This window comes from Siphateles boraxobius, unplaced genomic scaffold (genome assembly GCF_051911475.1).
Source record: "Siphateles boraxobius isolate OS27281-9 unplaced genomic scaffold, OSU_SipBor_1 6, whole genome shotgun sequence".
Taxonomy (NCBI): Eukaryota; Metazoa; Chordata; class Actinopteri; order Cypriniformes; family Leuciscidae; genus Siphateles; species Siphateles boraxobius.
Genome location: NW_027509186.1, coordinates 7,307,131 through 7,320,396, shown reverse-complemented (window position 1 = coordinate 7,320,396; position 13,266 = coordinate 7,307,131). Strand labels below are relative to the sequence as shown.

At 36.9% G+C, this 13,266-nt stretch overlaps 2 protein-coding genes across 2 annotated transcripts in view; both read left to right on the top strand.

Moving 5' to 3' along the window:
• LOC143715794 (uncharacterized) overlaps nt 1-13,266 on the top strand; it is a 168,433-nt gene that overhangs the window by 137,284 nt on the left and 17,883 nt on the right. The gene's annotated exons all lie outside the window — the stretch shown is intronic.
• On the top strand, nt 1,003-7,735 carry sbds (SBDS ribosome maturation factor). The gene is made up of 5 exons (XM_077207582.1): nt 1,003-1,229; nt 2,652-2,781; nt 2,913-3,113; nt 4,941-5,105; nt 5,892-7,735. The coding sequence occupies exons 1-5, from the start codon at nt 1,102-1,104 to the stop codon at nt 6,018-6,020; spliced, it is 753 nt and encodes a 250-aa protein (XP_077063697.1). The 5' UTR covers nt 1,003-1,101; the 3' UTR covers nt 6,021-7,735.

Below are 13,266 nucleotides of genomic sequence, written 5' to 3'. Positions count from 1 at the left end.
GTGTTAGTGTTTTGCGTATCTATGGCAACAACAGACGTTTATAACGTCAATCCAGGATCCCTGTCGTGAAACACTTAAATGTTTCCCTTACCTAATAGAACCGTTTAAGAGATTATATGCAACACCCTTAAGTTATTCTCTTAGGTAAGGGGAAATCGCCCCTTAAGTATCACACGTAAGGGAAAAACTTATAGTGCTTTATGCAACCGGGCACTGGCATGCAAATTGCCTTTTCTGAATACATCAGAGGTGTTTGGGACTCTCAAGGGCGACCCTTAGTGTTGGTTAAATTAGTATATGGAATTGATGTAGCATAATATTTACATGCTCCTCTGGTTCATGTCCAAAACACCATGGTGGTAAGCGGGTACTTTGTCGTATGGGACATGTTTAAAGGGAAGTGTGAAGAGTGCAGGTGAGTCTATCTTTGGAAACACAGTAATAAAAAACTGTGGTTACGAACTAGAGTGCCCTCTGCCTTGTAAGAAATAATTAATAAAAAAAAGGTTTTATTAATTATTAAATTATCCAAAAACATTTAAGGAAAAAAATAAATAGAAATAAAAATGGGAAAAGTCCGGTAGGTCTATTGTTATTAAAGTAATCATTTGAAGGATTTGCAAATATATATATATATATATATTTTTTTTTTTAAATATGCACACATTCACTCTTGATCGTATGTCTCTTAATCTCTTGTCTCGTTGATATTGATATTTGGGCTATTTTGTTTAGTCTTTTTGATTAGCTATTTTTGATCGTGCTGGTTCTGTTGCGCAGACCTGGCACCCCTGGTGTCACTGTGTCTGCATGATTTCGTGTACTAGCAGAAGGACTTTGAAATACTTTAAATGGAGCTGTGCTCCAGTACAGTACCTACTGATGGAGACTAGAAGCGTCTCTGTATGCAGCAGAAATATGTTGCATTGCATATTGCATCCCCCCTCCAATCTCTTATTTATGTAGCAGCGCGTCGTGCCAGTCCTCCAGGAGTCGCTGCGGCGAGGATGCGCAGATAATCACTGAGTTTGCGTGCGAGGAAGAGGCAGGCAGGAAGACACGGAGCACTGGAGCACCGCGTTGAGCTGAACATAACCAACCATGTCAATATTTACACCTACAAACCAGATCAGGCTAACAAATGTTGCCGTCGTGAGGATGAAGAAAGGAGGGAAAAGATTTGAAATAGCCTGTTATAAAAACAAAGTGATGAGCTGGAGATCTGGAGCGTGAGTCTGTTATGAAAAACTCATTATATGATTTTTTTTTAAATATTTTGTTTATTCTGTTGTTATAGCTATTATAACAATGTCAAAGTCTTAAATTTCTGATATATCATAATTGGAAGGATTTTTATTGCGTACTTTTGATTGTTTTTGTTTTGTTTAGATTATATTAGAAATAGTAGCTTTTGAAGAGTGTTCACACTTTGATACCAACACTCACAAACTATAGCGCCAGATTAACATTTTTTTGTTTGTTTGTTTTACTATGGTTCACATCTTTTTTTAATGTATGGTTCACACACACTCTGCTTTGCGATTGCGGTGCAGGAGCAGCACGCGCTCATTGTGTTTTCACATATGACGCATTTGCAGTGCGCAGATGTTTACTACTAACAAACATATTTTGTTAGTATTTGTATGTTACCTTTTCTGCAATAAAAAAAGCAAAAAAAACAAACAATAACTAACAAACAACATTTATTCATTATTTTTATTTCAAATCCAAACGTGTCTTTTACACTGTACAATTATATAATCTTTCATATACGTATCCACGTTTAAGGCAAAACACCAAGTATGTTAAAAAAAACAACAACAACTAATAGATACAACCATACTTCCCCAGTTGATTGACTACATTACGAATTGCAACAAAAAACCCGACATCTTTTCCGACAACTGAAAATACTGTCAACAGCCAGAAAAAAAAAATTTGTCAATTTTTTATTTTTTTTTAGTAATAAAACGTTTATATCAAATTATATATGAACTAACCCCTCTTTGTAAAAAACGGCTTCAGAATATAGATAGGAATAAAACTAAAGTTTGGTGTATGTAAGTGCTGCTTCTGCAAAAATAGACTTGCGGAAACCATCAAGTGTGTGTATCTGCAGGATGGAGAACCCGGCATAAGACCAGGTCAAATTAAAAATAAAGCCTTTACATTGACTTGTGATTAGTGTCTCAGTCCACATCACATTCACCCTGGTGTTTTTAGGAACCCAGACAATATTAATAATTAAATTATATTAATTAAAGTATTAGATATTATTAATATAACCTGTAATTGTAAAAAAAAAGAAGACAGAAATATATTATTATTGTACGGTATAATAAAAAATAAAAAATAAATTATTTTTCACTAAGTTACTAATAATTATGTCCTGAATTCTTCACTGACAAATGTTAAACCCTCAAGCTGTACGTGTAAATGAACACAGTGGGATTTTAATTTATTTTAATTTGACTACTTATGATGCAGTTACTTGATAGCTTTTATCAACCCACAAACTCCCATTTGGGAAACTCTGTCTTAAGAGATTTGTAACTAACGTCATTTGATGGAATTTCATGATCCCTTGGTAAAACAATTAATAATTTTCTTAAGTGACATTAATGTAATGCACAAATCAACTGTACTTACAGGGAGAAAGATCTTGATGAAGTCCTGCAGACAAACACGGTGTTCGTGAATGTGTCTAAGGGTCAAGTGGCGAAGAAAGAGGACCTGTCAAACGCTTTCGGCACAGATGACTTGACAGAAATATGCAAACAGGTGAATTTACAGACTCTGTATGATCTGTGTGGTTCATAAGAAGAACATTGTTTCCATCATTATAACAGTGTATTCAGTTGACGCATGTTTTCTAGGAATCCATAAATGTATCATTTCACTTTTATTTTCAGATTTTATCTAAAGGAGAACTACAGGTGTCAGACAGGGAACGACAGAGTCAGCTGGAACAGATGTTTCGTGATATTGCAACTATTGTGGCAGAAAAATGTGTGAATCCTGAGACCAAACGCCCCTACACAGTCAGCCTTATAGAGAGAGCGATGAAGGACGTCCACTTCTCCGTCAAGGCAAACAAAAGCACTAAACAGCAGGTCAGTAGACCTTGATCATGTGACGATCTGTGAAATGTTTAGCTGCACACCAGGTTAATTACTAGGGCTGGGTAAAAATATCGATTCATCAATGCATTGCAATTATTTGTTTCTCAATTCAATATCGATTCATCAAATCCTATGAATCGATTCAACCCACCGGCTAGTGGCGGCGCTGTGGGCCACACTCTAGTGAGAGCGTTCAGCGTTGTACAAGACGCGCTTTACCAAAACAGCAAGATGACGGACAGCAGCTGCACTCCGTTCAAGCCTGCACCACCAACCAGGGACGTCGTTAGGCCTTTTTTAGGGGGGCTGAAGCTACCCCAAAATGTTCCTAAGCCCCCCTAAATGATAATAAGAACAACAATAAGTCTCCGGGAGTCTCCCGCATATTGATAGCGGCTCCCTGATGTACGCAAATTCGTTCAAATCTCCCGAAATCTAGAGCTCACGAGCTTCAAACCGCATAGCGCGCACGACAGAGAGAGAGCGAGAGTCCCTGCGTGTGCAAATGTGCGCGCATGTGCCTCACGAAGCGTTTTTTTTATTTTTTTTATGAGTATGCACATTTTGTGTTTCTGTTTACATTTCTTTTATAACTTGAATGTATAGGAAGACAGAAATATACTTTCTATTACAGTTACATGCACTTTAGAGGTGTGTTAATAAAGCTGTTTGTTTGTTACAGTTGTGGTTTGTATTCAACACATGTACAATATTGTACAGTTTGTTCTGCTAAATAAACCATGACAGGAAACATGCTGGGGTCAATTTGTTCTTAAACATTGGTAATACTGCACACATTATTTAAAAATATACTCAGGTACTTAATTACTTGTGTATTTCCTAATTATTGAATCGATATCGAAGCTAATAAATCAATATCGAATCGAAGCCTTAAGAATCGGAATCGAATCGAATTGTGAAATTCCTAACAATACCCAGCCCTATTAATTACATCATCACTGAAGAGGTCACTAACATCAAATGATTGTTGTTTTAACGTTTTGATAGCAGGGTTTGACATTAACGTTTACTCAACAGCTACTGTGGCTAATGGATTTCCAAAGTTACTAGCCACTCAGCATTTTCACTGGCCATAATTTTTACATCGAACTGCGATATAGATATTTTTAATATTTTATCTCATGATTTGGCAGCAGGATTATTAGGCTGCTGTCACTATAAGACCCGATGCACAGATCTATTATACTGTTACGCGTGCGTTTTTTTTTCTCAACAGTTTACTTTCACTTAAAACATTACTGACCCGTTTACCTGAATATTTGCCAAGACTGGCATTTTGTCATTATTTTGTTTGTAAGCGCTATAAATAGCGAAAATGAACTTAATTTAGTTCTGGGTGGCTTTATGCGTGCAATCTTTGGGTGTGAACCCAAAATCTGTGGGAATGAGTAAAATGATGCACAATACACACAGAGTGACTGCATTACACGCCACTGCTGAAATCCACCCGGTTGGTGGTGTTAATGTCAAGCCCTGGTTGATAATATGGTCTCTAAGGGTAGGTTTCTTAATGCTTAACAAATGAGAAGTTTTCCTTAGTTTTTCACGTACAGACGACACCATTATCAAAACAATCCTCATTCACACAATCTGCGAAATGACTAAAAGCGCTGTATTCTGCGCTATAGACTTAACATGTAATACACATGTGCAGGACGTCATCGTTTTCAGGCGCCCAAAATGCCGTTGTCGTGTAAATGAACGGCCAAAACGCATAAAAAGTTAAAGGTTGAATGCGGTGTGGTGTAAACAGTCTTATACAGTGATACTGATGAAGGCCAGTGCCGCCCCATCCAGGCTCTGGAGGTCATCAAGCAGCTGAAGGAGTCCATTCAGATCCAGAGAGCTCACATGCGGCTGCGCTTCGTCTTGCCAGCCAAGGATGGGAAGAGACTGAAAGAAAAGCTCAGACCCTTAATAAAGGCAGTGGAGGACGAGGACTTTGATGATCAGCTTGAAATGGTAAGAGTCTTCCGGTATATTACATATCTATACACTGGATGTCAAGAACGTAACCAAATATTTAACCAGATATTATTGGTCTATAAGCGAGGTATATGCCAGCATGATCAACTAATCGACTAGTTATCCAACAACAGACGAGTGAGTTTAATATGTTTAGCAGTGGTGCGTTAAATTTACGTTAATTTTTAAATAACAGAGATGCTACTTTTTTGTGATGTTTATTTTTTGTTTTTGTTTGTGTCAATTTAGTATTTCTCTGCAGTCTGTTCTCTATTTTTTAAAGATGTGCTACTTGCTTCCGGCTGTCAGTCGGAACAAGTGTTATGCTTTTATAAAATAGTTGCAGTTGAAAAAAAGTGTATCACAAACTAGATGTTGTGCACCAGCATAGTGTTGCCACGGCACCAGAATTACCAGTAACATTTCACATTTTTCTGTACCAATTTCAATACATTAGCAAAAAATCTTGTACTTTTTATTACCTAACAATGATGAATAAATACTGTAACAAATGAATTGCTCAGTGGTTGTTAGTTGTAATATGTAGTTTGTTAGTTAATACATTAATGTTAATTAATCGCACCTTATTGATGTTACCGATATTTATGATGCATTTAAACAGCACGTAGTCTTCAAATATTTAAATAAGTAAACATTTATAAAAAGATCAAGTGAAAAATTAGTAATAAAATGCATATGCTATTATAAACCGGTGTTATATAATATAAAATTAAATATGGGTATTATATATTTTTCCCTTTTGTTTGTTTCCTGCCTTTTCAGGTGTGTTTGATAGATCCAGGTTGCTTCCGTGAAATTGATGAGCTCATCCGCTGTGAGACTAAAGGAAAGGGAACACTGGAGGTGCTCAGTCTCAAAGATGTTGAGGAAGGAGACGAGAAACTAGAATAACCTCTTCATCTTCACCTGCTTCAGCACATTAAACTATTGCTAATTCATTTTACATGGAGAGCCTTTTTTAATGAGTTATATCACTTTTTGCATCAGTATTTTTGCAACTGGAACAGGCTTCAGTAACAATTCTAAATTGGTAAATAATTAAAACTGTTCCCAAAAAGACAACATTTTGCATGGTTGCAATAATTTATTTTCTGTGAAAATTTGAATTGTTAGATTAATAAGAGAAATAATAATAATATACAATAAAATATACAATGAAGCATTGTCACCTAGTCCATATTTTGGGTCCCAGTCATTTTTATGTGCTCATTTGGTGCCAAAGAAACCTTGTTATAGTTAATTAGTTAACTAGTTTTATTTAATGATGTAAGAAAAATAAATAAAATGAATTCTGACAGGAAACCATATAAAATCACTTTGAGGTTACTTAATTGGACCACTTAAACATAAATTAATGTGATATTTAAGTTCACAAATAAAATCTTTCCTGGACAAAAATGGTTAAAAAAATAATAATAGAAGAAAGTATAGATGCAACTAAGAAGGCTTTCACTGTTTGCTGTCCATTGCAGCATCGGTCTGGTTTCACACGCTTGATTCTATCGAATCCTTGGTGCGTTTCGTTCATCTGACGTTACCACTGTTGTAAACTTCGGTCACACTTTATTTCGATAGTCACTTTAGACATTCTACTAACTATAAGTAACTTTTCAACAACATGTCAACTAACTCTCATTTGACTATTAGTAGACTGTCAGTAGACTGTTAGGTTATGGTTAGGTGTTAGGGTTCGGGTTAGGAGAACAAGTTGACTTGTAGTTGCTAAGTTATTTATAGTCAGTAGAATATCTGTTGGGGGACCAACAAAATAAAGTGTTAGAAGATATTAAGCAGACAGTCTACTAATACTCTAATGAGAGTTAGTTGACATGTAGTTGCAAAGTTACTTATAGTTAGTAGAATGTCTAAAGTGGACTGTCGAAATAGTGTTACCTAAACTTCTTCCTTCTTCAGTGTAGAAAAACTCAGAAGCGAAAACCAGGAGATTTAGGGGTATCTTTTAAGCAGGATTCTTTATTTACTGTAGTCTGCTTCGTCCAAAATCTTACCCAAGTCAAGTCAAGTCTAACTAAGGGAACTTTACATTGTAGTTTATATACATTTCAAGGGGGAGGGATTACATTGTGATGAACAAAGCATGTAAATGAGCTGAGAAATGAGAACAGAACGGTGCAGGACTTCTCGTACTGAGACAAGAACTCCAAGACAAACTGTCTCAGTAATAAAATAGCAGGTGTTCAAACTTGCTCAGCATGAGTCTTCACCCAGTAAACAACGAGAACAGGAAAAGCCTAGCCCTCTCGTTCTGAGACGGGACAGTCGGGAATATCCCGCTGGGAACCCCTACCGTTTGCAGAGATTTCCTGGTCTCATCATTTATAAACTTTCTCAATATAAAATACTATTGTATTGGAAATCAAAATTAAACATTTAAATAAAATTTGTAATCCTACACCACAAAGGCGCATGATAGAAAACAGAACGGGTGAATATATATTTTTTTCTTTTTATTAATTTGGTGCTGTTATCAGACATGGGCAGTATTTCAATTAAATGTATTTTAAATACGTCTTTAATTACTTTAGTGTATTTTATAATTTGTATTTTGCAGGTGTGGAAAAAATAAAATGTACTTTCTAACAAAATATTTTGAGGTATTTTATTTAGAGTATTTCAAGTACTTAAGAAAAATCACCATAGTAAATGATTTTGCCATATTTTCGGTCTGATGTTGGCAATGGAATTGTCCAGGTTAGATGCACGGAAATCATGCGACACCCTGTAGACCGGGCTCAATCCAAGAAGTGAATGAGTTTTGAACTCTTAAAAACGGCATTAAGGTAAAGTGTTTTGTGAAAAATATAGTCTACACACACACATATTGCACACTGAACGGAATTATAGAGAAAATAATTGTGCCTTATGAGATCAATGCACTGTGTTGTCATTCATAAAAGGACATCATAGGCCCTACCTATTTTGAAACAGCGCGTCTGTCGTAACTCCACTGAAATCTCCATGCTAAGCAAGCGTTCACAATAAAACATCCATCTGCAGTTTTCACACGTTTTTAAACGTATTACATATGAGAAATATTGATGTTGATTTTGTATAAAATAATCATCAATCCTATTGTTTTTCAGTAATTGCGCACACAGCGCGATTCTACTATGGAAAAGGCATACGCGGTCAGGACAGTTAGAGTCTCGTGTGTAAAACAAACCCACACATATTATGATTAATATGATTAATCATATATATTATGATTAAAATGGAATTTTGATTTTGTGACGAAAATTCTCTGACTGTTATTTTTACACAAAAATCGCTGCAAAAGATGCTTTCCAACAGGTTTTATTGTAGTTTTTGTCCAACTCCATTGACTTGTATTGGATGTTCTGTGAGGTACGTTATTACTCCGCTGCCGGAAACGGAAATGGGGTTGTTTGTATTCTTTCTGTAGTCTTATGCAGTCGCGGTATCGTAGGCTACGCGATCCAAATATTGGCAAAGGTGCATTATCGCCACCAACTGGGCTGGAGTGTCTATTATTCAAGCTCTCAACGGAAGAATGTCCGGTTGTGAGGCGTTTGGAAAAATAGGTCCACAGTTTTACAACGAATGGTAAAATACCTGTTGGAAAGCATCTTTTGCAGCGATTTTTGTGTGAGCATATCAGTGAACACCCCAGACCACTCGGTGAGTTTCATGTCTTTGTAAACTAAAGTTTAATGCGTTTTATGAATGATTGTTCCAGTGCCCCTATGAAACCATTGTCGAGGTGGGGGGGGGGGGGGGTGCTAACACAGAAACCGAAAATTCTCGGGGCAGCAGCATTTGTCCAAATTTCAATCTTAACTGTTGTATTTCATCAGAAACGATCTTAAAACAGGGCTTTAAGTGTAAAATACCGAACTTGTCCTTTAAGACCCAAGTAGAGTAACGGTGATAATATGGCTATGTAGCTTACATCAAACACGTTTTGCTATTAAGGGCAGCCTACCACACCACTGATGTGAACTTAGCTATACATGCCATTTACGTCAGAGGGAGCTATTTCTGGCCCTGTAGAGATTTAGTGAAATGCACATACTTTTTTATTTTTCTACTTCGCCATTTTGAATTTACACATTTCTCATATTTGTGTTATTGCTACTATTTGTGTTATTGACCTTTCAGTAATAAAAATCAAAAAACTTAAGATTATTGTGTGAGTATGTTTGTATTTTCAAAATACTAATTACTTGTATTTTATTTAAAAACATTTTTCACATCAGTATTTTGTATTTTATTTTGTTACATTTCATGAGCCAGTATTTGTATTTTGTAACAAAATAGTTTTTGATGTATTTGTGCCCACCTCTGGCTGTTATCACACCAAAGTGAACAACACTTTTTTTTACTGTATACATGCATTGCATGAAGGCTTGCAAACGGACTATTTTGAGGAGCAGCATTAATTTGCTCATTCTCGCTCATATCCAAGTTAAATCATCAAACTTGCATGTGTTTTGTTGAACTAATACCATCGTCGTTTGCTAAAACGCGTGCGCTGGTTACTTTACTTCCTGAACGAGTGCGCACCCGAGTCCGAGCTGCTTTTACATTAATATGAATTGAGCCACAGTTCCAATGTAACCAAACTCAGCTCCTACAGGCAATCTGGGTTTTGACACGCCGGCCACTCCTGGATCTCCATAACTTCAAGCTTGACAGTTTTTCATGCCAACGGTTCCCTATTTTCGATCTAAATTGCAAGTGTGTAAACACCCTAAGCCTAAAGCCCCGTTTACACCGCCAGCGACTTTGTCGCTGTATGTCGCTAGGCTCTGTACTGTCAAGTCGCTTGTGGGCGTTCGTAGTGCTGTCGCTCTAATGTTATAGGTAGACTGCACGTCTGGCCATATCTATACAAAATACGCACAGCAGTGTTCGGTAGATTTAATAATTTACTAGATTAACGATCGATCAATCAACAAATTAAACTCACTCATACTGTCATAAATTACTAAAACGTCATTCGAATTTGATAAATAATCAATTTTCTTGTCCCTAATAGACAACATAATGCTGGGGAAACTTTAAAATGAACTGCAGCCGTGCTAAACTTGCATCATAAAACTACACCACTCGAACTATAAATGTATGAATTAAACTCACTGAGATGTCGACAGTTTCTTTTCCATGCATCATTTTATTATATCCATATATGTGGTTACAGTCAAATCATATAAAACAATGAAATCGTCCACAAACTCTTCTGTCTTGCCTGCACTCGAGACGGTGACGTGAGCTCCACAGAAAGGCTTATTTCCTATTGGTTGTCGCTCGCGAAAATCGCTTCTCATTTGCATAAGGTTGAAAATGCTCAACTTTTGTCGCTTGTCTCTTGTTGCTTGACACGCCCACATTCTGTCGCCAACGGTCACTGTCGCTCGTGTCGCTGGGTGTCGCCAGCGCTCCATTGAAATTAATGGGATCATTTCGCTTTGTCGCTGCGTGTCGCTGGCGGTGTGAACGGGGCTTAAGGGTGTGATTGACATCTGAGTTTTCACGCTGTTGTCTCTCAAACTTGAGTCTGTCAGGTGGTCTGAGGTGCAGTTCATGTGAACCCGGTACGGTTCGCTGCTGAGATGAACGCAATCTTACTAAATCACGGAAGTGAACTGCTATTGATGCCGCATGATTCGATATAACTGTGTGTTTGTGTGTGTCAAGCAGAGAGACTGTACAACTCATTTCTGCTGGCCTTCAGGAACATTTACAGTACATTCGTTGCAGAAAGTTTCCTTCACGGCACCTTTCATCCTCGTGTCGGCGGACCAGGAGAAGCTACATTACTTAGTGTGTGCATAGGTCTGCTCAATGGTGGAAGCTACTGTATCTCCTTGTCTTCCAGGTGTGCCTTCCTGAGCTCATTCCACCAGAAGTATCGCATCTTCTCTAGGTGAGCAGCACCAGTCAAGATTAACTGGAGTAGTTGCACACGTGCTTCAGACGCAGCCTCAAGAAGCTTTTCCCATAGCGTCATCATTAAACGCAGCGTCAGGTTCCCCTCTCAGGGAACAATGGTTACATACGTTACCTGAGACGTTTTTGCTGCTTTACATTTTTGAGGAAATGCATTTGCATTTATAAAAATTAAAGGATATATATATATATATATATATATATATATATATATATATATATATATATATATATATAAATCTTTTGTAACATTATAAATGTCTTCTGTCACTTTTGATCATTTTAATGCATCCTTGATGAATAATTTTTTTGTTGTTGTTTCTCTCTTTTTAAAATAAATAAATAAATCTTACCACAAATGTTAGAATTGTATTATATTTTTCCACAAATAATGTTAAATCAGTGCGCAAAGTGAGCAGACGGGTAACCAAACCTGCCAATGCATTTTTTTCTTTAGCTGAAAATTTAATACAAAATTATAAATGTAATAAAAAATAGGGGGCAAATTTGCTCTGGTCCCCTTCCTGTTCGCTGGAGTGATGATATGGATAGTAGACTGTGCTCACTCAATGGCTGGCTGTCCAAGTGGTTACTGCAAAATATTATAGAATTCATAGACAATTGGAAAAGTTTTTGGGGCAGACCTGACCTGTTGAAAAGAGATGGTTTTCATCCTTCCTGTGATGGTGCTGCTCTTCTCTCTAGTAATATGGCACATAGTCTTAGAGCTCAAACATGACAATCTGTGGCTCGGGTCAGGAAGCAGACAAACTGGCTAAACCGACCATCTACTAGCTGTCTCACGTCACTGAGGTCAGATAAATCCCATCACATAGAGACTCTTCCACCTACATATCATCACATAGAGACTGTGTCTGTACCCCGAATTAGGACATACAAAAAACTCCCAAAACCATTTAAGGGTAAAAATTCAACAAATAAAAAGCAGATATAATACGGATGAACAAATGATAAAGCTCGGGTTATTGAATATTCAACCCCTTACTTCAAAAGCACTTATTGTTAATTATATGATTACAGACTATAACCTAGATGTGCTGTTTATGACAGAAACCTGGCTAAAACCAGACAATTACATTACTCTAAATGAGTGCACCCCGCAAGATTACTGTTATAAATATGAACCTCATATGAAAGGCAAAGAGGGAGGTGTTGCTGTAATATTTTCAGAATTACTAAGAAGTCTTGTTTGAAATATAATTATTTTGAAGTGCTGGTGCTTAATGTAACAATATCTAGTGCAAATGATAAATCAGGTTTGACATTTGTGCTGGCTACTGTATACAGGCCACCAGGGCACCATAAAGATTTTATCAAAGAATTTGCTGACTTTCTATCAGAATTAGTATTGACTGCAGATAAAGTCCTAATTGTTGGTGATTTTAATATACATGTAGATAATGGAAAAGATGCATTGGAATTGGCATTTAAAGACATTCTTAACTCAATTGGAGTTAGACAACACATGTCAGCACCTACTCATTGTTCTAATCATACTCTAGATCTAATATTATCACATGGAATCAATGTTGATGCCGTTGAAATTCTGCAGCAGAGCGATGACATCTCAGATCATTATTTAGTCTTGTGTAAACTTCATTTAGCCAAGGCTGCAAAGCCGACTCGGTGTTACAAATATGTTAGACCTATCACTTCTGTCACTAAAGATTGCTTTATTAATAATATTCCTGACCAGTTTCATCTCCTCAGCATCCCAGATAGCTTAGAAGAACTCGATATTGCGACAGATACTTTTAACTCTCTTTTCCAGCACTTTAGACACAGTTGCTCCTTTGAGCTTAAAGAAAATAGTCCAACGCCGTGGTACAATGAGCACACTCAGGCCCTTAAGAGGGCATCCAGAAAAATGAAGCGCAACTAGAAGAAAACAAAACTAGAGGTATTTCGCATTTCATGGACAGAGAGCACGATTGTGTACAGAGAGGCTTTAAAAGCTGCCGGATCTGCTTATTTTCCAACCCTATTATGAAGAAAATAAACAAAACCCTAGGTATTTATTTGAAACAGTGGCCAAATTAAAGACAAATAAAGCTTCAACCGCAAGCAGCACAACAGTAATGACTTTATGAACTTCTTTACTTACAAGATTGCTAATATCAGGGAGAAAATTATAACTATGCAACTGTCCATTACAGTATCACATCAGACAGTGCAGTGTAGTCTC